Genomic DNA, 24901 nt, shown 5'->3' with positions numbered 1-24901 from the left:
ATGTGCTATTTTCAGCAAGCTCTCCGCGTTTCAGAGTAAACAAGACTCCTCCATACAGTACAGATAAGTAACTTCTGCCAAGTTATTCGAGACACTGCAAGAATCAAAAAGCAGTAGAAAGGACCATGCAATCTATATAGAAAACTCCTCAACCACTTGAGATAGTCAACTTGCCAGATATTAATTGAATCAAGAAGCAGACATATCTGCAGACAGATGTGTGCTACAGAAACAGCAGTATTAGAGGTTATTCTCCTGCTGTTTGTGGTTGTCCTTCTGCCAAAGATTAGAGAGTCTAGATTTTGGCACAACTCCTCCAAAGGAGCTCTTGCTAATCTGCCATGGGAATTTGTGAGTAGGTTCTTATAAACAGAGGCTGTTGAAAAATGAATTCTGTATCTATTTGTGCTGAACTCCACAGCTCTGCTGGCAAAAGGGATGATAAAATGCCCCCTGATCCAGACTGTGTAATGGGTCTTTGTCCTCATAACCTGTTAGCTTTACCTGAAGTAGGCAAGTCAGTGCTTGGGTGATCCCTGCTGCTGGCTGTGTGAATGAGTGCTGGATGATAGTGATCCCAGGCAGGGATAGTCACCTCTCTCATCTGGGTGTCCAGCTACAGCCTGCAACAGCTTGCTGGTACCTGATGTGGTGACTCTGCCTGCAGCCTAGGCATTCAAATGCTTGCTAGTAGTGGTGAATGGCAGGACTGAGCAGCCAAGGCTCACACTAACTGTAGACTGCATAGCTACATGTTCAAGACCTTTCTGTTTGCCATAGTCTTAGTAGTAAACTCCCTCTTAAAACCACTGCAGGGAAGTTAAACTCACAAGACCAGTGTTTCAGTGAGTGCTTTGTAACTGAGCTCTCCTTTCAACATGGCTTTTTCACAACATGTGAAATAAAATGAGAGAAAATCAGTAAGGCAACTACTGCCACTTCAGTCTAGCTATAGACAGTGCTGACAGACAGAACTGGATGGTGCTCTGTCTCCATACTGACTTATGGATGGTGGTAAATGCCCTGTGGGGCTGGTTGCAGCAATGGAAGCAGAGTAACTGGCGATGCAGAGGTAAACCCATCTGGGCTGCTGCACTGTGGCAAGATATTGCTGCCTGGGTGCAGAACCTGGTTGTGAAAGTATGCCACGTAGATGCTCATGTACATTCTAGAGGGATGGGCCCACAGACTAAGATATCTGTGCGTAGATATCAAAAGACAGGAAAGATAGTGGTGATTAATTGGGAGGTATTTGAAAGTGTGGGACCTGGGCATGACATTGATGATATAGAATAAGGGGTGGATATTGTCCTGGTTTTGGCTGGAATAGAGTTAATTTTCTTCTTAGTAGCTGGTACAGTACGTAGTTACAGTGGTTTGGATTTAGGATGAGAATGTTGATAACACACCGATGTTTCAGTTGTTGCTGAGCAGTGCTTACACCAAGCCAAGGATTTTTCTGATCTTCACACCACCCCACCAGCGAGCGGACTGGAGGGCACAAGAAGCTGGGAGGGGACACAGCCAGGGCAGCTGACCCCAAATGACCAAAGGGATATCCCCACACCATATGGCGTCGTGCTGGAAAATAAAACTGGGGGAAGCAGGCTGAGGGATGGCAGCCTTCTTCTCAAGGACTGGCTGGGCATTGGCCAGCAGGTGGTGAGCAACTGCATTGTGCATCACTTGTCTTGTATATTCTTTTATTATTATTTTCCCTTCCTTTTCTATGCTTTTAAACTGTCTTCCTCTCAACCCAGAGTTTTACCTTTTTTCTGATTCTCTCCCCAATCCCACTGTGGGGGAGCAAGCAAATGGCTGTGTGCTCCTGATACAGAAGTGCTGCCCTGCAAACAGAATACCCAGCAGCTGCACTTCACAATTCTTGTCTTAACCTAAACAGAGAAGAGTCTCCTATTTTACACTGCTTTTTTTCTTAAGCTAGCATGCAGTGCTTTAACTAGAAGCAGATTATCACATTCTTTACTTCATATTGTGCCAATAATGTACTCTAGATTATGAGAGACAGCTTTGAACTCTAAGAAATCTCAGTTGGTTTAAGAAAAACATACTATATATCAATTATCCATCACCTCCTTCTACTCAGAGACGAAGATAAAGACATTGAAAGCCAGGTTTCTCTCAAAGTGTTTCAGCTGGGAATATGTAACCCCTCATAAACCTGAAAGCAACTGCACTCTGTAGTCAATACATATAACAGCCATTGAATACACACAGATAAGGACCTCCAAGGGCAGTGAGGATGCTGCAAAACTATACATATAGGAACCCATGAGCAGATAGGTAACATATATTCACAATTAAAATTAATGTAATCATAATACTAATGGTGAGGCTAACATCTAAACACATAACTTACAAATAAACAAGATATATGCAGGTTCTGCAAAATTGTCACACTGGCTCTCTTTGTCTCTTACTTTCTCAGCCATAGCACTGCACGCGTAGGGAAGGGCTTAGGGAGCACACTGGCACTGTGCTGAGCCCCTTCTGGTGATGCTTTCATGAACTGTCCTAGTTTGGGGTGAGTCAGAAATATTACTGGACTCCCACTGAAGTAGATTTGCTCACATGCCTGTGACGGAGCCTTTTCAGAAGCCAAGAATTCTCTTGCATACCATAATGCCAATTCCTAGCTTCCCACAGAGTGCTGTATTTACTACACATCAAAGGCCCATTTCTGCTAATGCATACAAGACAGAAACTCAAGTGTCACAATCAATTTAATCCGGCATTCATCTAGGCTGCTGCCTTTGCCTTCATATCCCTGCCTGCTTGTTCCTGCCGCTCAGGATTTGTTTTGTGAACATAACCAGGGGACTAGTCTGGCTGTAAACTAACCTGGGAACGAAATCCTCCACTAAAAGGTTAGTTTTCAGCTGAACCAATTCCCACACTCGGTTTGTAGTGAGGCTGTGTGAACACCGGTACAGGTGTGAGGGTGTGGGCAAGAAAGTGAACCGTGTACAGGGGAAAGTGGAAATGCTCTTTTCAGCAACAATTTCAGAACAATGATTTTTGCTGGATTAAGCCAGTCACAGAGCTAGAGCTTTATTTATAGCATAAGAGAACATGGGGAATCCAACAGAACTAGGATTTTACTGCAGTAGGTGTTCAGTCTTTCATCCAACAAGCTGACTATCTATGCCTGAGACAATTCTCCTGCAGCTAAATAGCAATGAGAATCAGATGTGGAAGTGCTTCAGGGCATACCAGAGAATACCTGCTTTATTTTCATTTCCTAGAGTATCAGTGCACGTGTAAATGAGTCTGTACCATGATTTTCTCCTTCCTCCAGTGAAAGCAACTGAAAGGGTTTCTGTTTTTTTAATTCTATTTTGTTTTGGATGAGGGAGTCGGGAGAGAAAGCTTTCAGGTGGTACTCTGAGTTTTATTTAAAATACAAAATAAATTCAATTCTGGTGTGGTGAGGGAAATTTCTCCCTTTTCTCTGAAAACACTGAGGTTCACACACTCCTTGTGTTTCAGCACCCATGGGTTCATAAGTCTTCACCCGGATACTGGACTAACCTGCTAAATCTTTTGACAATGGCTAGTTAGAACATTCCCAGGAAAACAACACACACCACCAATCTATAAGTGTTCTGCTACTTCTGCAAATTTTCTTCTCCACTGTACAAGTGAAATCTGTTGTTCAATAAAGACTAAAACATTAATATATTGCTCACAGGCTATTAAAAAACAAAAACCGACAACAAACAAAACCAACAACTTTCCTCCACTGAAGTGAACCATTTCTATGGTTAAAATTAGAAATACGTGAGAAATGGCCAAGATTCAGCATTCATCACAGGCAGTCTTTTTCTATTAGCTACAAGCATTTTTGGAAACACGTAATTTACCATCCAAGCATTTCGATCTTACACTGAAAGGCTTTAAAGAAGATTTATAAGCAGACTGGTGTATTACAACCTACAATTCCTTTATGTGTTTCAAACAATTTCCTACCATACCTCTTCATAGTGCAAATAACTTCTGCTTTGCTCTAAAAATGATACTTACGGCAGCTGTATGCTTGTTACTGTCTACAGCAATGAAATTACACTGCCGAAATGGATATTTGAAAGATGATGAGTACATGGATTTCTAGTAAAAAACCTATTTCTCTCAGAACTTTTATTTAAATAGCAACTCAACTCTTGTGATCTCCTGTTAGCATTCTGGAAGCCAAATGAACATTCAAGCAGATAATTAACAAAAAAAAAAAAAAAAGCCTTAGAACATAATTGTTAAACACAGTCTACTAAAGATGCTTCATTACCTTTTGGTGGGAAATTGAGCACTATTTAGTATCTCTTACTTCTGCAAAGAACTAATGGCTGTGAAAGGATAAAGAACAACTAGAAGCATTACGCAAAATTAAATCAGTTAGTATCTACCTAATCAATTACACATACCAAGATACATGATATTCAATCTCCGTAAAAAAAGGTGCTTTACTTAAAGTTAGTTTTAAAATGTATGTATTAATTTAAAATGTGTCACACTTGTCACAAAGAATTCAGAGAAACCATCCTATTTGATAAAGTTAATTCATGATTGAGTCTAAGCTCTGAAAATCACGACAGGATTCTTCCTTTAATCTGAGAACAGTAAATAATCTTCTGCCTAAAGATTTTTCTTTCAGTCTTACTTGCACACAACTTTTATCTAATGACTTATTACCATCAACACAGCTCTAATTAAACATAGACAACTAAGCTGCAGATTAGGGAAGCATCAATTTACGGTACTGCAGCTCAGGGAGATGGGAACTCCTGGGTTCATAATGTTCCAGCTATTGCGTCCTACGCTGGACCACTCAATCGCTCCCAATGTTCTTCAGAGCTCATTTAACAGACTAGCAAATTCTGGTATGACTGACAAATCTTTAATATTATGGGCTTTTAGGCCACTGTTAAAGGCTGGATGAGAATCATATCCTAAGTTGAAACTAATAAGCTTGACTGCACAGTCGGTGTGTAGTTAAGTCCTAATTCCCACAACAAACAAATACTAGAAATAACATTTTAAAGTCTCTTTTTCAGTGGTGCATTTAATGGGCCCATTTGTGATAATTCATTCTGTCTCGTCTGTGCTGTTTATACATATCAAACTATGAAGTGGATGGATGGCAACTCTCTACTTTGACTCGGAAATCCTCCAAGCGACAACCACCCTGCACCTGGCTTGAGAATAGGTGGGCAAGCTGTGGAACATACCAGTGCCTGTTTGTTCACTCTATCGCCAGCACTGGAAGATTCAGATACCCATGCTGCCAGTCCAAGTTTTATAAACTAACCTTCCTGCCTTCCCCTTTCAATATGCATATATAGCTCATAAGCATTTTATTACAAATACATCTACCTCATTTGTAGTCATTCACCTAGCTGCAGTGCTATATAATATACCTGTAATCATAGAGTCAAAACTGAACCAGGATCCAGTTTTTCCCCACATTGTTCAAATATGTCTTCAAGGGAGGCTGGTAAATAACAACATGCTGTTGTATACCTTGCCTCAGCTAGAATACTAGTCCTTGATAGGCTTGCTGAAGAAAACAAGAACGAAGAGAACCAGCTTGCTGAAGATAACGGGTTTGAAAAATGAATCCAATTTTGCGACTGGAAAAAAAACCAGCTCCCCCAAAATGGTGGTCCAAGCTCAGTGCCTCTCCTGTAAGACCAAAATCTCTTCTTCCCCAGACATCTTGACAACTATCTGGAGCAAACTGACAGACAGGGCTTAGAATAGGCAAGTTTTTCCTGGCATCCCAGCAATATGATCAGCCTCATCCCACGTTCCATATTTTTTTGGCAGTAAGAGATTAGACTCCCAAACATGCACACCACTAAGCTGAAATTAAAGGTTTCAGGTCTGAGATCTGCAGAACAGAATACTTGGCCAGGTGCATCATCTACTCACAAGACTAAGATTTGTTTTATCATCACACTTTGTAATGCTTAGGGATTTCCAATGGCCAAACAAGGCACTGTTCTGGACTAAAGCCATTCTGGAATTGGGATCTACATAGCTGTATCTCATCTAAGATTAAAAATAATTACAGTTCATAAAACCACATGCTTCTCTTTCTAGTAAAATCTTTCAGCTACATATCTGTTTCCTGCACTAAGCAGCTCACAAAGCATTCACTGATGCCCCTTTCAGAAGATTCCTTATTTCCATGCAAATATCTGCATGACACTTAAATCTGCCACTTAATTTTTCCAAGACAATATCTGAAATCTATACGATTTTCCCATAGCAAAAATATATCACTTGGAAAGTGCTATCTTTGAAGTTACTAACTCCACCCCGAAGATGCCTGAAATCCATTCTTAAGATGCTTTTAGTTGCAAAAAACTCAGAGAGAACACTAACTCAGTAAAAACCCCTGTATTAGTCAGCCTCTTGGGGCTATCTATATATTTTTTTACAACAGCAACCAATATCACTTTCACCCAGGATGCAAAAAGCAGCTTTTAAAAATGGATCACAGTTTTTAATGAATGGATTCTTTAGCACTAACATTACTGCCTCGTGTTTATTTGATGCTTCAATCTCTTCAGAAATTATATATTGATGAGAATCTGGGTCACAAAGGTATTTGAATCTCTGTGAAAGATGAGGGTGAGAGAATGAAGAGAGACATAAACCCTTCTGAATATAAGTACAGTTAGCATCTAAGGCATCTTTTACAGAGTGTAAGCATCATCACGTTTCCATTATTTTAATATAACCAAAATGAAAGATAACAGCACAGAGATATGATCCTTTCCTATAACCATGGTGATACAAGATAAAGACATTCTCAAAGAATTATTATTCTTAACAGGCTGCAAGAATAAATTTCAAGGGGGAGAGTGGGGTGTCAAAGAGAGCACTTAGCTTATTTTTCTATAAATGAAGCCAGCATGTAAAAACAAACTTAGAAGTATAGGGTTCAGATACCACACATTTTACTGGAAGACTCTCTCCCATAGGACTTAGGGCTAAAAATGACTACTAAATGTTAGCTACAGAAAGCTTCTGGAACTTAATAGTACCAGTGATGAGCCAGATGATGCCATCGGCAATAAGCACCTCAAAGTGATTTGTGATGTTTGGACAAATACTTCATCAAATCAAATCTTGGTGAAGAAGGAGATTTGGAAGGGAGAGAGAATGATTTTTAATCTGATATTTCCAATGAAGATGTGCTTTTGTTTTACATAGTGAAGTGAGAACAAAAGATAGCTGCTGCAGAAAGGAGCAACCCTGCTGTTCCTTCTCTCAAGCTGTACTTGTCTGACTCTACAGTAAGACTACTCAGGGAATTGAATCAATAAAACTTCTACAAAAAGAGGCAATCCATTTTTCTGCCAGTTTAGCTTCCTAGGAAAGGTAGGAAGGCAGAAGTGAAAGCCCATCCCTTGAAGCAGTAACCACCTATTAGACTGACTAATCGTAACAGAGGAGCGCCCTCTGAGGTTCCTGTCCACAGTAGAGTTCCTCAACAGACTGAGCTGGGTGGAGGGGGATTTGAGGTTGAAAACAGGAAATCATTAGTTTGTAATTCTGTGGATTTACATCTCAAAAAATCATTATATGGCATGGAGCAATCTTTACAATAAAAGTTTTTTCATTTTTTAAGAATTTTATAGGGTACTTCAGTGATTTATGTTCAGCATTTTTACTGAATCTCACAATCTTAAATCAATTACTTTTGAAAAGCTTGCCCTCCAGGATCACTCGCAGCCCAGTCTCAAGGTTTTAAGACTTCTTCCATACATTCAAAAGTTACTTTTAAAGAAACCAACTTCTGTTCAAGGTCAATAATGTAACTTCCAGGCAGGAACATTTTTTGTCCTGGCTCAGAGGAATCCATGTCAAGCAGAATGAAGACATGGATTCATGTTGTCAAAGGACAGCATGGTCCAATTTATTACTGCAACTGAAACCTCTGTGAAACTGTGGAAGAGGTTTTAGTGTATTAAGCTTGACTGCAGCAATGTAGACAAGGGAAAGGCCCTTGAATAGGTACCAGTAAAGGAGAAACGAAGTGAAAAGCTTTTCCTTTGCTGAACAGCAACACACAACTCAATGCTCACAAGCTAACACTTATTTTTTCTACAAGCCAATTCCTAACTTCGGTTTCCTGATATCATGAAATCACCAAATGACATTTTGAAAAGCATTTTTTTCCAGTTATTTGCATGCTTAACCAAATGGGCAGAGGAATGTGCCTTACCATACAGGTGTCCAGGTCCTCCAAACGTTCTATCTCTGTTAATTCCTCAACCGTGATGATAGAACGTTTAGTTGGTTTTTCTTCAGCTAATTCAATTTCCAGTGATTCCTGCTGTGGAAGTGGTTTGCCACGTCTGGTCAAATGGTCAGCCTGGAGGCAAGGATAAAGACAAGAGCACATCAATCAAGCTACTAAAAAAGGCAAACCACACCCAACCAGAAAGCTTATAGAACTTAAGTATTCACAGATCCTAGAAGGCCAATTACAAAAGCAAAGCTCGGTTGTGTGTGTGAATCTTCACACAGGGTTTGTTTTGGTTTTCTCTTTTTTTTGGATGGAACCCCTTCCATCACACATTCTAAGAAGGAAGGGAGAAAATTCTAACAGGAAAAAAGAAAAGGAAAAAGGTCAGATAAAAAGATGTCCTACTGTTGATTTATAACAGTATTATGGAGCTTCCTCAGCATTTATCCTGTCTTTATTACAAAGAAAACAAACGGGTGGAAGAGAAGCTTTGTCCAGGACCATTGTTTTTTGTTTGTTTGTTGAGGTTTTGTTTGGGTTTTTTTTTGTGGTTTGTTTTGTTGTAGGTTTTTCTTTTTTTTTTTTAATTAAATAACACACAGACATGTACAATTTCAGCTAATACAAGTTTTATAATTATTAGATGGCCAAAATGTTATCATTCTGCTTTACAAAACACAGGAGAGCTTTGATAAATACCTCACTTCTGTTTCCCTGAAGAGTTAGGTGAGAGCTACCATAAAAAAGCAAAAAGAATTCCTTGACTGATTTAAGGGATAAGATTTTTTTTTTTGAAGTATCAGAGAGGAAATACTCTAACAATAATAAAATCTATTGTTAGACCTGCATAGCCAGAACTGTTTCTAAAAACATAGAGTATGCTATATAAACCATGTGTCAGGAAAATTATGAACTATTTTCTAGTTCTGGTGGTATGAAAAGAGAATATTAAGTAACATCGATTAAAAAGAAGTATTTGAAGATCAGCTGGCCCAAATGAGTTGTCACAGAAACCTTCAAAGAGGCAGCTAGGGAGAGCTGTAGTCCACTACTTAACCCCAGCACGACTCTGGACAACCAGTGGATTGCAGTTCGTTAAACAGCAAAAAGGGTAAACAGATGACCTGAGTCAATTATAGCTCACTTAGCCTAGTGTCTACTCAGGAAAAACAACTGGAGAGCTCTTATGGATTTATCTTTAATCACGCAAAAAGGGCTTGAATAATAATTAATGCTAATCATCACCATTAGCAAACTCAGGTCTTGTTGAATAAGGTTTACTTTTCAAATTTGCATCAAACACTGCTGTGCCAGTGCAACATCCACAGACATTTGTACGTGGCTCAAGCAGTAGTACATGACACTCCAATTTAAGAAGCTGGCACAGAACTCTATCAGTGTATTTAATCTTTCTTGTATTAAGAACTAGCTACCAGCTCTCACAGCTGTCAGTTGAAGATTAACACTGACAATTTAGATGGGAGTTCCTCTACCAGCATCTTTTAAGAACCCTGCTCTTCAATGTTTTCGATAGTGCTATACTATCCGAAATAATCTGCAGCTAACAGAAACACAGGAGAGTTGTGAAGGGGACATGTTACTAATGCAGGCCAAAATGGATCACAAATTAAATCAACTCAAATAAAATGTATAATCATTCCTTAGGAACTAAGAGCACTGGCAATTAGCTAGGGACACAATCCTGAAAAGCAGCAAGTGTCAAGCATCCTGAAATCATTACTGTGAGGGAGCAAACCCCAGTTCTGAAAATGAGCTACCACTGAAATACTGGCAAAAGGAAGAAACTCTTATCTCCTTGGCTATGTAAATATGAAGAGTATCAGGAGAAAAACAGTTTCATTCCTATATATAGTGTTGGTTAAAATACTGGAATAGTCTGTCTAGTTCTGGGACCATAGTTTTAAAAGAGGCTTTTAAAACAGCTGGAGAAAGTGCAGAGGTGACTCTTTGAAGTGACTCAAAGACTGGAGAAAATTACTTACTGTGCAAGAGTCAGGGCATGACCACATTGTGCAATACCACTGGACAGAGACAGCCCACTGCTCATGCCAGCTGAGCCTGCTCCAGGACTAACTGCAGCTCATTAATGTGGCCACTAAGACAGCAGGCTGATGCTGCTGCATAGCTCCCGAGACCAGAGGTGGTATCTTTACACAATGCTGCTCTGTTTCATGAAGACGCACCCTCAAATAACCAAGTCCTTTAATTATTTTATTTTTTTTTTTTTTTTTAAGAAAAGGGGGGAGGGGAGAAAGAGTGATTTGTTTTCTGTGTATGAGGACTTTCACAGAGAGGAAATAAAGAGAAATATATATGGTTCCCTTATGTTGTGGTGAAAAGCATCTGAAAAAATTCATGACTGCAAGCTAAAGCCAGACAAGTTTCAATTAGAAATGAAGAGCAATTTCAACCATAGTTGTTTATTTCTTCTAGTCTTGGCGAAGTACCTTTATAATAAACAGTTGTGTCTTCTGACAGCTCAGCACCTTCAAATAACAAAACAGTGTTTCCTTTGCTATGTTTCTAATCCTTTCTCTTCCAACTTTATACATATTTTTCTGAGGTAGCCTCAAGATGTACTTGTTCAGGGAACAGGGTCTCAGCAGTCCCTCCTCTAAAGAATGAACTTTTACCTTTCATTTCATAAGCAACCAACTCTTTATCATCTCACCAGGACAATTACTGGCACTGTTTGTAACTAATGACTCAATGCTGCATCCTGATGGCATTTCTAGTTTTAGACCTGACAATAGCGCAAAAGATAACAGGGCAAATGTATAATGAAGCCTCTCCCAAAGCTGTATCTTCCTTAAAGCAAAGAGGCAAGGGTCCCACAATCATATTTCAAATTATGTCAGTGATGCCAATGAAAGTAAGACCAATTTCAAAATAGAGCTGTGCTATGAGGAAAGTGAACAAGTTATGAATGTAAATGGCATTGTTAAAATACTCAAGCATATTCAGCTATCAGCCGTGCAAATACTCACCAGTTTGTGATGGCAATGGGAAAGTGCATCCAGGATTTCATCTACTACTCGGTCAGACAGGAAAGAAGCCACTGTCAGCTTTACTTCACTGTGTGAGGATTAAAATGAGACAGAGAAATTTTTAATTCACACAGGAGAGTTTTGTCTCTATTACACGTTCAACAGTGTGATGATTATCCACAGGGCTGTCACTTTATTTGAAGTAAAACATTACAGGGTGTCAGGATAAATGACTGCAAGTTTCAGAAATAAACTCATGAATCACACAATAAACACAAGAGCCTCTGTACCATATTTAACCTGCTTCTCACATTTTTCTCAGAGCTGAAATGAAAACATCTGGGTAAGAGAGCTGAATAAAAACCACATGTGAAATGCAGTAAGGAACACTCCACCTCTGGAGTCAGAGAAACACGAACCTCAGATGAATGGGATTAGAACAGTGCTGCCTATTTAACACTACTGCACTGAACAACTACAATCCACTAATTTTCTCAACTTCTTTTTGTGTTTGTCTGTCAGTTGAAGGACAACTGCATAATGCTGGTTCTCTAGTCTTTACCATCATAACTTTGCTTCCTCTTTTTGCTCTAGGTAACCACTTTGTCTCAAGATCTTAATGTCCGCCATTCCCATTACACAGATGTATATGGAACACCACCACACCCCATACACTGAATTGAGGTTTCACTGGTAACTTCCTATCAAGGAAATGTGTACCTTGAATTGTTCTCTTGGAGTCCCATCTTTTCCCGCAGTACAAAAGGCTCAGGCTGTGGAGGGCAGCTGATTTGCAGCTGACAAGCACATACGCCTGAAGCTCTGTCACTCCTGCCTCTACAGGAGTGTCAAGGGCACTGTTTCAACTGACACTTACCAGCAAGTAACATCATTTTGTTTTAAGGTTTTTATGTGTTGACTGAGTTACATTGGATTAACAAAGCTATTTCTATCTGCAACTACCTCTGCACAAAGCCTGGGGAAAAAGATAAGAAACTCCTTGGAAAAGCAATGTAATTCATAGGGAGGTAGAATGGTGGCTAAGCCACAGTGGGAAGAGAATGAGAGTGAAGGGATTTCCCCTCAGTTACCTACATAATAATTTTAAATAATATAAGGCAGGAACAGTGACGATGTGGCACCCTCACTCCACTGACAATTGCAGCTTCTACAGGTGGAACGGGAACTATTATTTTCTCAGGGTCAAGATTTCTTTGATAGGACCAAAGTGAAGACAACTCACTCCCTGAAGCATTTTAAACACTCTGAAGGCATAGCTAAAGTCCTTAACACCTTTTCCTGCTAATTTTGCTGCACTCTGCAAAACTAATTTCTAAGTCTTTCTATTTTCCTTCTTCTGCAAAGATATTAGCATCACAATGCAAAATGACATGCTTTTCCATCAAGCAGAAAGGATTTCTTAGGCAAATTATAGCAACTGCAAAGGTTTAAGTACAGGTCAACCACCTTATATTGCATAAATATATTAACTGGTATATATTTAATATGAAAAAAAGATGCAGTAGAAGGTCAGGTAAGAGACTCTTTTTTCCTTTTTAAAGAGCAAACTAAGAGTTGTTTGGAGTAACTGTTTCTGCTCCAGGTTTGTGGTTTGAATATCCAAGTTTTCATTTTTTAAGTATGTCTGCCTGCTGTGCACAACTCCCACACAAACAAAAGTTTTAAAGTCATTGCTACAGCTACAGGACGAGACCAAGTGCAGCAACAGACAAAGCACTGTTAACATGAAAAGCAAGTAAGTGCAATTTTCTTCTATTCCAATAATTCACTGTTACCTGAGAACATAAATAGGTTAAAAAAATACAACAGTCATGAATATGTTATTTGTGTACCATAAGCCCAAACTCTTACTAAATAAAACAAAAGCACATACATTAATGATCAAGTCAACATCCCTGGAGATTCCAAATATTTGAATGTCTTGAACTAAGTTCACCAGACCTGTCGACAATTTCCTGCTCTTTGAATGCGTTACTATAGTTTGTTGTGAGTCACCAGAGCATTCAAAAAATCTTCTACTACACACACACACATACACGCAACCCAAAATCCAAATTCTATAACCAATTTTGTTCAGTTCTTCTTTTAAAGTACCTAATTTTATTGAGGATATCAATTCCAGACTGCTCCAAGAGGACATTTTTCACAAAAGTGCGCGGGATGGAAATCTTCTCAGTGCTAGCCTCAATCAGGTCTTCACGGATGCGAGCTTTCTTCATTACATTTGGGCAAAGGTTTTCTGCTGCATCCACCATAGACTCAAGGAGCGTCTGCAACACAGTAAGCAAAAGCTAACATCAGCTATTGAGGTTTTCATCAGCTGGATGATCACAGCATTATTCTGGTGCATACCACTATACACTTGTAACTTTTACAAATTCTTTTCCTAATTTCCAATCCATTGTACAAAATAAAGACAAGGAGGAACAACATACTTGTTTTGAAAATGACCCATAACTGTACTTGTTTGCCTTTGAAACATTTACATATCTGTGTGTTTGTCAGAACAATAAAGCGTCCCTTGTACACCCACCACTGCTGCCTGTGCATGCTTTAGAAGCAGTAGATGCTCTTCTGCAGCTGCCTTTGCTCTAAACTGTGCCCTGAATCAGCAATTTTCATTCTCATCAACCTGGCAATTTGTAAGAGGCATGAGTATATGAAGAAAGGAGACTCATAAGAACTTGGCATGCTGTGCAGGGCTGGAATATACTAGCCAAATATTAAGAAGTAGCTACAAGTATGATTTACAGTGGGTATACAAACCTTTAATATATGGATCTCATTTATATACCTGGAAGTGCACAATGAACCTTAGGTGCAGTCAGCAACTTTTATTCTTTTTTAATGATTGATCAAAACCCCAAACCAGGACAGAAGAAAACCATACGCACTCCAGAAACAGAACTGTGTAACCCCCAACCCCTTCAAATTTCTTCGTCTTAAAATAAGGTCTCCCCTGCCAATGGTATAAAGCCAACTTCTTCCCTCTTAGACTTTCTCTTAGAAAAGTCTTTCATATATACTTTAATGCTATGACGTTATGCTATGAAGACCCTTTCAATCGCATTAGATTTATCTCCTATCTGTATCTGTGAGAAAAGGTAATTCTAGTTTAAATCCTGTTTTATCTGGTTTCTTTTCCAAATCCCAGTCTGACTAGAAGGCTAAAGAACCCTCACTACAGACTCAGGTGAGGGCTCACAGTCACCCATGTATGAACCTGTGTCACAAAAAGTGCAGGAAATCTCTAACGTACACACATAGGGATCCAGACGACACACAGGAACACTACTAGTGCCCTATATCATTGAAACATCTTTCCTCTAATTGCTTTCAGTTTTCAGATCTAAAAAGCTTAGGTAGGACCACAAAAGGTATGATATAACCAGCTGGTCATGTGGAAAACTGAATTTTAAATTCTTTCTGTTTTACCTACATGCTGATGTATACCTGTGCACAGTAAAATAGATTCACACTAAGCAGTATTTTCCGATAAGACTGGAAATTGTTCATTGTTCAGATTTTCTCCTACATCCACCTTACTTCATCTCCAGCCCCAGAAACTCAGGAAATCCATTTTAGGTATATTCAGAGACTGTTCAACCATCAATTAATTTTCCAGCAAATAACTTGTTTCAGAGCTTGCAAGAGGTCAAGGATCATCAGCACAGGATTTGAAAACAAACTCTCCACGTCCATTCCCAGCACGAAGTGCTACTTAGAAAAGATCAGTAAGCAGATGGTTCTCCCTGGCAGCTGGTCCCTCTGCTAGCTGAAGCTGTCATCCTGCTGCACTCCAGTGACCGTGGGGTCTCCTCAGGCTACAGTGCTTCTAAAGTGGCAGGGGGAATAAATACACCGTTCTTGGTTCATGCAAGACCCATTTCCCCCATCTCTGAATCCTCTACATAAGTGGGACAAGCAGCAGCTATTAGAAGACATCAGATTTTTGAACATATGCCATGTTGCGTGCAGCTTGTGAGCAGTTTCTTAAAATCCAAAGGAAGGGGGAAAGAAGAGAGGAACAGGACAGATCCCACTTTACTGAAATGGGCCAAGCTCCAGTAAGACTGAAGGTTGATAATCAAACAGAAAAGATACTTACAAATATAGAAAGAAACAAAATCATAGTTTCCTTGGAATGGTATCCTAGGTAAGCCTAGCTCTAACCTAGGTGCTTTTAAATTGTACAAAAATAACAAACTCTACCCTGTGAAAGCTCTACAGATTTCCTTTTTCTTCTTAATCTCACTCCACAGGTAAGTGACCTCAGGCTGAACTCCATCTTACTAGAACATTTTTCCATTTTCATTGCCCTAACTGGCAATTTTCATATGCAGATACTGAGTAAGAAACAAAACTACCATTACTGCACAATAATTTTAATGATTCAAAACAGTATCTTTCAGTCTATAGCTCTTAATTGACTAAGTGTAGATCTACAAGGACAACACAGCAGCATGAAGCAGCCACAGAGTACAGGGAAGTCTGATCTTTACAACATCTGATTTACAGGTATAAGGGACAACTGCCATTATAGCTAATACGGACCTTGTTTCTGAGTTCCCAAACTCTCTGCACTTTAAAGACTCCTCCTGCACTCCCTCCTTCAATCCCCAAGCAGATTCTGGTGTCATAACACTAATGAAGAGCCTTTCAAATCCCTGCAGCCATATCCATGTGGAAGATGAAGAACTTCAGTGGTAGACAAAACTGAGCCAGGTAAACTACTAATGAGGATTTCTGACACACCCATGTTTTCCCATGGCATTTATTCACTGGTGCAACTGTGCATTCCACCTCAAAAAACCCACACACAGCCTCCCAAGAGTTACCAATGGATCACAATCACAGAAGTTACAAACACTTGCTATTTTGAATTACAACTGCAGTCTGAGCGTGGTCTTTCAAAATGGATCATGTGAAGAAATGCTGCATGAGGGTGTCAGTGGGAAGTAGGAGGAAAGACGAAAGATCTTACTTGAAAATTTCAACAGGAACATGATCTTCTCTTGCCTAAGCACCATTCTTGCCTACGATTTTTCCTTGGGCCTTTCTAACTGAATAAAGCACCTCCGGGTTCTGTGTGTCCACAGTGACACCAGCAGGAGAAGAGAAATGCAAGGGCCTTGCTCTAATTTCTCCTTTGACCAACAAAACTCACTTCGAGATGTTACTTTTCCTTATTCTAACTTCTTCTCCCACCCGTCCTTCCTTTAAGGTTAAAAGGAAAAAAAGAAAAGAAAAAAACTCTTATTTGTCTGAAAAGCATTCATTGACTTTACCCAATTTCCAAACACTTCTATCTAGAATCAGGCTCTGGTTGCTATGGAAGCTAAAAATCAAAACTCTACTTACAGCCCATAGGATATTTCCCCCCAACAATTACAAAAAGAACTGTACTTATGTGAGCTCTCTTATCTATCTTCACAAGTAATAAACTTCACATGATGATTTTAAATTGACCTAAAAAACCGGAAAAAGAATTCCTAATCCATGTTCAACATTTTCTCTCCCATGCCAAAAATGGCACCGTAGAACTTAAAGGAAAACCTTTCAGCCTTGAGTGTAAAATTAATGAGTGTTACAATATGCAAAGAGCATTGACTTCACAGTTTCCTGTGAAGCACTTAAACTTTAACGCGGCACAAATCAGAAGTAAATGTAAAAGTTAGAATGGTTGACCTAAAGTGCCTTTTGTTGTAAAAGTGTAAATGGAAGACCCATTAACTCAATTTTATGCCAGGAACTATAAGTAACATTCCAAATGCTGAAGAGGCTTCCCATGCGTCCCCCTTCTCCAAGACTCTCCAAAACGCACAGGACTTATTTAAGTGTATGAGCCCTGCACAAAGGGCTTACACGACTATTCCCATCCCAATAATAGCCTAGAAGCTCCACCAGAGAGAATCTTATGGATAAATCACTTCCATATCTGCAGAAATCAAAAAAGTGATAAGGAAACTTCAACTCATTTCATGTAACGGCAAAAGGGAGGAAAATACTAGAAACTCAGCACCATTTTCCTCCTCGCTAACTTTTTAATTTCCAACAAGTAATTAGTAATATGGTATTATTATTGCTCTTCATTATATTCCCACAGACTGAAACATTTTCATGTTGTTTCAACTCAAAGTTCAACTTTCACTTTCAGATCCTTTGATAAGTTTAAATACGGCAAAACACAAGCAAGGTAGGTTAATCATAAATTTAAGTTGATCAGAATTGCCTCAGAACCATATTCTTAAATTCATCAGCTTCATACAGATCCCAAGAGTTGCTAAAGTTTCCCCACCTTGACTTCTTCCTGGACTGATACCTTTGCACATGCTGTATGGATAACTCTTTCATGCTTATTATACAGTAAGATCTAACATAACTGAAGGTAGAAATTTCTGAGCAAGAGCTGACTGAACTCGGGTGAGAGCATTTACAGATCAATGATGTCTATTTCAAGAACTGATGTTTGACAGGCAACCTGTGAAAAGATTTCCCGTAAAGCAATTCCTGGGGCACTCTCAATACATAAAAGTTATCCAAACCAAACAGTTAGAGTGGAAATTCTGCACCAGGTTCAAAAATGGTCACTGGGAAAAAAATTCTGTGCTGACATCTACAGAAAAGCAGCTTTCACTCCAGTGGGATACCTTAACTAGTCAGTACTTTTATGCAGGCCATGAGACTTTTTAGGGTGTTTAAGAGATGCCTTTATTAAGGACCTAAGGAGCAACTGGTAAGTCTTCCCCTTCTACAAGACAAAATAAAACGATAATAAACAGTATATGCTCCTTCTGCATTTTGCGAACACTAAAGCAACGTTTTTCATACCAAACAGGCAAATATCCAGATAATAAGGCCCAAAGTTATAAGAAACTAGTAACGAAAAGACAGCTTATGTACAAATACACTGAGAAGTTAATTGAACAAACAAAAAAGTGTGGCACATTTGTATTTGGCAACAGAAAAATCTCAGATTTAGTTATTTCTGTATATGAGAGACAGTAACACATCTATTCACAGACCTTAAGTTGCTCATCCACAACCCTTGTGACTTCTCCAGCCATGGATTCAAGTGTCTCTTGGATTGGATTGGAGAGTGAACCATTTGCTCCTGCCCAAGAAGCTCCACCGAGGTGATACAGATTTGGTAGGAGCTGTAAGACAGAAAGAATATCTTCGGAAAGTAGGCTCATCACTACCTGTCTTTAAGCCTGGACAAACAAGAACAAATCTCACTGCTAAATCAAAGTCTTTATATATTAGAATTATTTTGTCACTTTCAATACTACCTATAACTGATCATCTGAAGAAAATATGCTTTTGTGACAGACTGTTATTTCAACTTCCTCAAAGGAGAAAAGCTGCAACCACACACTGAACTGGTCTCAGTATCACCAGTATGCCGGGAAAGGCTTACTGTTTTGGAGTTCTTAGCATCCCGCATAAGCCGTTCTGCAGATTTGACATCTTCCTGCACAGCATCCACACCACAGTTTCTTAAAGAGTTGAGATGATCTTGCACTTTAACACATATTCTGTCAATCATCTACTTGAACAAAAGACACAGAAAAGATAAAACATCAGAATGTTGGTCAAATGCAAACTGAATTCAGTCCAGGTAGAAAATCAATAGTAGCATGATGAGATTTGTAGTGACAATATAACAAACTGGAAATGCATGATCAGAGCTCAGAGGTACATCAATGCCGCTGAAGGAAAGCATTATATCTCACAAAGACACCCCTAAGCAGTGGAAAAATAAACAAAACTTTACCATAAAAAAAAAAACCAGAAATGTTTTTGTGTATTTCCCCCCCCCCAGTTACCTCCAGGATAACTGCAAGTAAGCAACAAGTTACCCATTTCAAGTGTTGTTCTGCTTTTTTGGTGCAAGTTTAATACTGAAAATGTTGTCAATTCTAACACTTAGCTCTGAAGGTCCCTGAATTGTTACGAAGTTCAGACAGTAAAAGAAAGCTCTGTCATCAAAAACCAAGATAGTTTTTTCCTGTCTAAACAAAATGCAACTGTGCAGGACCATTCTTTCAAATGTAAATATTCCCAATTGCAAGGAAACTACAACTACCAAAGCAGAGGTTTCCACGAGACCTTTTGCAGTGGGATAAATTGAACCTAAATCTGTATGTGCAACACGATTCATTCAACATGCTGAAAATACAGGGCAGGTGGTGTGTTTGTATCCTTACATGACAAACCAGTAAGAATGCCTGACATATAGTCAGTTTTGATTAAGATATATGGGGCAGGGAGACGTAATAGTTAAAAGTCTTTATCAGCCCATGGAGCATTCATTAGAACTGGCTATTTGACACTTTGAAGCAACATCTGAGCACACGTGTCACCGTCATAAAAAGTCGGGAGTTCTAGCACATTATATCATTAGCAACAAGAACTGAAATAATTTCACAGCATGCTCCTTTTCTGCTCTACATGACTCTTCTTCTTCAAAGGGTTTTGGATGGGGTTTTTTTGTAGAAGTACAAAAAGCTAATTAATTATTAGAGAGTGGAAAGTCCCATTGGGACATCTGGACTGAAAAAAAAGAAAACACAAAAACCCCCCAACACTCTGGGAATAATAATGTGATTCCACCATTCTGACTAAAGAATCTTTTCCAGCTCTCTATTAAAACTGGTTTTAAAATCCATCCTCACTGTACACAATTTCATATAGAAATGAGTAATTTTACTCTACTTTTAAAATAACAAACTACATTTAATGAAACCTGACACATATGTGATTGTTGGAGAAAAGCACAACCAAAAACCATCAAGCTGTGAAAAGATCTAAATTTAATTCAGATGAACTTGGGAAAAAAAGGTGGCTTTGGAACAGATAAATTACTAAAACAAAATAAAGTGATACTGCTCTTGCAGTTTTTAGTGCCAGTATGTCTCCATATACCATCTTCTCTGTCGAGAGGTTAAAGAATAATTTCAGGTTCTAGTAATAAAATTCTTTCCCATTAAATTTTAATAACACACGTAGAAGGAGGCCACTTTGAATTAAGAGTCATTTTAAAAAATTATATAAAATGCAGAGAACAAAGAAATTTCATTGACTTAGCTGAAAAGCAAAAGAGATATTCCTCTCCTGTTTGCTGGAGTGTCCCATTTGCATGGCAACACAACTGGTGCAAACAAACATGGAAGTAAATTTAAAACAAAGGCCGTGACAAGTTTTATTCTGCTTATACCACCTTCCTTCAGTGGTGTACTGGAGCTGAAAACAGCCCTGACGGGTACTGGCAAGAAACGCACTAGAACAGAGAGAATGGTAAGCTACCACAGAAAACACTTGTAAACCTCTCGAGAGAAAGGACAAAGAAACAAAACAACATGTGGCATTTAGGAAACCTGGTAGTGGTTGACAAAATACAAAAGCTTCCCAGATTCAAGTGATATTTTTGGCTATTTTAGACAGGAAGGCTTTTCAGCTGTCTGGACTATAAAGAGCACAGGAAACTTCCACCTTCCTTTGCTTCCTCTCTCTGAGTAAAGCTTCCCATGATACCCACAGTTCTGAAGGTGTAAGGTAGACAATGACTTACTCTCTCAGGCTATTTGCTCTAGTGGCACCTAAGGGTATGTTTACATGGTTACTCAGTGCTAGGCAGAGAGACTGGAACTGACTCAGGCTCCAAAACTGGCACAGCATTATCATGATGCTTGTCACACTGATGAGAGCCTGCTGAAAAGTCAAGACTCTCAAGCAGGAATGAACTAAACTCTTCCTGCTTCCAACAGCAGCTCACCCAGAAATAGCTTGGGTCTTTCTCTATACAGTGCTACTATACACAATGCCTCCCTCTCACAAAAGCTTTCTGTCCTTCACAAAATATTATCATTAATAATTATTATTTCTTGGGAAACTAAGTTTCACCCTCAAGCCACATCTTGCTTTAAGCTACTCTGACAGAATGAGAGAGAACTTTGCCCCCAGGCAGATTTTACACACAGAAGTACCAGTAAGGAACAAGTTCTCACCTGCTGAGTGGTACTAGTGACAATGCCTTGCTGCAGCCGGTATGCTTGCTCCTGCAGGTACTTTCTGGTCTCATGATTACGAAGCAAGTAGTTTTCTATCTAAAAAACAAAACCAGATTAGGAAACCGATTCAACTCTCCACATTTTAATTTGCTTTCATCTTTGCTGTCGTATCAGAAATGGGGACTGACAGGAAAAACTGCCTAAGTATTTGTTTGTTGCCTGCAAACCTTGTTTTGTGTGTCTCAGAGCTTAATAACTACAATGGCAAATATTCATTCACTCATGGACTAGTGAAACACCATTAAACACCGTGCTTTTGCGAGTGTTTTCTGAATTAGTCTTCTATTTTGAACAATTTAGTAAGTTATGCTGACAAAGGAGTAGACCCAGGTTTGAGAAATATTAGAAGGGACTCTACCCACAAAGTGTTGTTGTAGAGACCATGATGACACAAGATAGTAGATTCATTTCTTTTAGATGCATTTGGCCCGCTGCAAAGACACAGATTTAAATAGCAGTACGGCCTGGAAAGAAGATAAAATATCTGAAAACGCCTAACTGATACAGGAGCCTCAGTATATAAGTGCTCTTCAAAGACAAGTGACTCCTACTTACAGCTACTGGTCACAGCCTACCACAACTGTCACCAACAGCAAACACCTACTTTCAGCCAGCTTACTCGCACATAGAATAACCCCTTAACCTGGCTCCATCAAACTTAGTCAAGTAAAAAACTTCTACTAGCAAACATTTAAGGTTCATCAAAGATGATGGATCTGGTCTGAAAAGAAGAGAGCGGAAAAGGACGGGTGGAGTGGCCACCAGGTTGAGGCAGAGACTAAGCCTGCACCAGCAACAAGAACTGGAACAGTCTGACCATGCCTCACAGTCATGCAGGGTTTACCCAGTTTGGGCACACTAAGAGTGCTGCAGAGACACTGGAGCTCGAGAGGTTAGCTACCATGTCCATCTGGTGCTGGACCAGGGCCAGGAGCACTCTCACTGTACTCAAGCTGTGGTGTGCTGAAACGTACAGACCCTCCTGAGACATTAGTCAGTTGAGGTGTCTCCACACTGGGCATGACAGCTCAGTTAGTGCAGGCAGGCATTCCTATGTGCATGGAATTAGCTGTGTTCACAGCACCGCTCCCAAGACCTTTTCTTTGGAGAGAACTTCCTCGTGTTGTGTAAAGAAAGCCTGAACCACACAGGTTGAAACAAACTCAGGGCCTAACAGTTTAAGCAACTCTGACATGAATAAAAGAAAATGCTTTTTATACATAATGCCTAATTAACACATAGAATTTAATTCCCCATAGCCAGAAGCTTCATGATATTTTTTTCAGAGATGCATCTATCATTCTAGATATGAACCTATCTATAATTATATTAAATGAGATGTAAGAAATACATCCATCCCCCATGATTCAGTTTTTTTAAAGCAGAACTTAATCATTTTATGCATCAAAGAAAAAGGCGCTAACTACCAGCACTTTTCCCTGTGAGAATCACTTTACTGAAAATTTCTTTACTAATAAGGATCATAGACATTTGCTTTTTAATCACAGTTATCTGTAAGAACTATTTATCGGGTTTTTATGACCTTATCCTGGCTGAAGGAAAACTGCTCATTAAAGAGATGTGAACTGTATGCTTTCTGATTGAGCAGGAGGCTCATTTGGAGCTTGCAAGATTTACTATATAAAACTCCCAGCTGTGTTTTAATAACTCATGCAAGTGGAACAGCCACAGATACTGTCAACACCTCTTCATCCAAAAGAACATGTTGGTGCAATTGTTTATTTAGGGCAACATACTGTGTAGATTCTATATGTACAATATAAAACACAGGCAATAAACATTTTCATCCTCTCCCAAAATTAAAGAGCATCTTTTGTCTTATACAACGCTGACTGCACTTTTTATGACAAACTGAAAACCACATACCAATAATTCTATGCACATGGAAAGACACACAAGCACACATGTAACAAACATGCCAGTTTCTAACTCTCCCTTTCATAGTTACACATACAATAATACAAGGTCTAGCTCGTACTTATTTAGTTACGACTTTCTGACACTACACCATTACATTCCATTAGCCTTCACTCCAATCACTCTTTAGAATAAAAAGCCTTACATGCTGTTGTAGCATTTGATGACCACATATATGTCCATGCAAATCAATCAATCAATGAATCTAGCCTACAAGTTGTACTCATGCAAGCATGAAATCACAGCCACTTAACATTATTACTTTATTTTTAGTGGTTTTATTTCTGTAAGTTGGGTGTATATGCAATACCTTTTGCAGTGCCTCTTCTGTTTTCTCAGGGTTTGTTTTGAGTGCTTGGGAAGCATCATTCATTGGTATAGGCATGAATCTCAAAGTGTAATTCCTAAAGAAAAAGAAAAGATTTTTTTTTAATAGTAAAAGTTAACCTAATTACTGTGCCTCTTTATGAAGAGGGAACTAGAAGGGAGAAATGCTTGTCCATGGAAGGTACTAAGAATGTATTTTTCACATTTGTAAGAGGAATAACTGGAGGCATGCATGCTCCTTTTTGCTCCTAATTCTTCTTTGCCACTAGATAGAGGTGGAGATTTTGAAAAGCAAAAATGCAGTCAAGTGGTCAGTGCCCAGTGGCTGTCAATTAAAGGCCAAGCTGTCCTCTCTACCTTTGTGCACAAGGTTGGATTACTTTTTCCTATATCAAAACAGAACAGGCAGTGTCAGTGCCTGCTGGGAATTCTATCAGATCTAAGTCTAAATGGAAATATTCGGTAACAGACAGATAGTAACTAAGAAACCGAGTTTTGAAAATTTACTATTTAATAACTGCTTGTGTTTACAAGGATTTGAAGACACTTGCTGAATTTTTAATAGAAGCTGACAAGACATGCGTAGCATCTTTACACTGCTTTATGCAAACAATTGCTCCCTGCATTTTACTTATTTGTTTGCAAAATATTTCCATAGCTTTGTCCATCTGCTGCAAAATGAGAACGAAGACAGGGTTTTGGTCTTGACTGAAAATTGCATTTAAACTCTGAGAACATAAATTGGCTAGCATGACACAGTTAAACCTAAAATGCTACATGCAGTGTTGTGCCCACACACCATCAGATCTGAATAAATGCAAACAAAACAGCAGGAAATTCTTAAAACCTGCAAATGAAATTATTTTCTTATTTTCAATAGCCTTAATTTCCTGCTAACATCTCTTCCTCCTTCGGCTGTCTGCGAACGTCCCACTTCTGCTCCCATTCCACACAGAAATACATAAATATGGTTGGAACCCTGTCTTCTTGAGCACTTTAAAGTTGACAATTACAACTGAGTCAACTCCATTGACTTCAATGGACCTATCCTCATTAAACGCACACTACCGTGAAACTCCAAGGTTCTTTCACTTCCTCTCCAGTTGCTTAGCCATGTGAAACAGCACTCTCTGAAGGACAGCAGTCTTCTGAACTGCCAAACACACCAATGTCTCATACATACTACCCAACATTTTACCTTAAATTACAATGAAAAACTTCTATGTTTCTTCCCTAATGTAAACATGTCAATGTGAGGG

The 24901-nt window shown here is 39.1% G+C and overlaps 1 protein-coding gene across 7 annotated transcripts in view; it reads right to left on the bottom strand.

Annotated features, from left to right (window-relative positions):
• CARMIL1 (capping protein regulator and myosin 1 linker 1) overlaps nt 1–24901 on the bottom strand; it is a 189241-nt gene that overhangs the window by 32017 nt on the left and 132323 nt on the right. For all 7 annotated transcript variants that reach the window (XM_030506021.1, XM_030506053.1, XM_030506038.1 and 4 more), the window contains 7 exons: nt 23626–23719; nt 21315–21413; nt 18725–18853; nt 18330–18461; nt 13399–13574; nt 11284–11371; nt 8252–8401 (listed from right to left, as the gene is read on the bottom strand). In XM_030506021.1, the coding sequence (XP_030361881.1) occupies nt 8252–8401; nt 11284–11371; nt 13399–13574; nt 18330–18461; nt 18725–18853; nt 21315–21413; nt 23626–23719 (868 nt within the window). The remainder of the gene's footprint in view (nt 1–8251; nt 8402–11283; nt 11372–13398; nt 13575–18329; nt 18462–18724; nt 18854–21314; nt 21414–23625; nt 23720–24901) is intronic.

This window comes from Strigops habroptila, chromosome 1 (genome assembly GCF_004027225.2).
Source record: "Strigops habroptila isolate Jane chromosome 1, bStrHab1.2.pri, whole genome shotgun sequence".
In the NCBI taxonomy this organism is placed as follows: domain Eukaryota; kingdom Metazoa; phylum Chordata; class Aves; order Psittaciformes; family Psittacidae; genus Strigops; species Strigops habroptila.
Note: the sequence above shows the minus strand (reverse complement) of the source record. Positions and strands in the feature narration are given on the sequence as shown.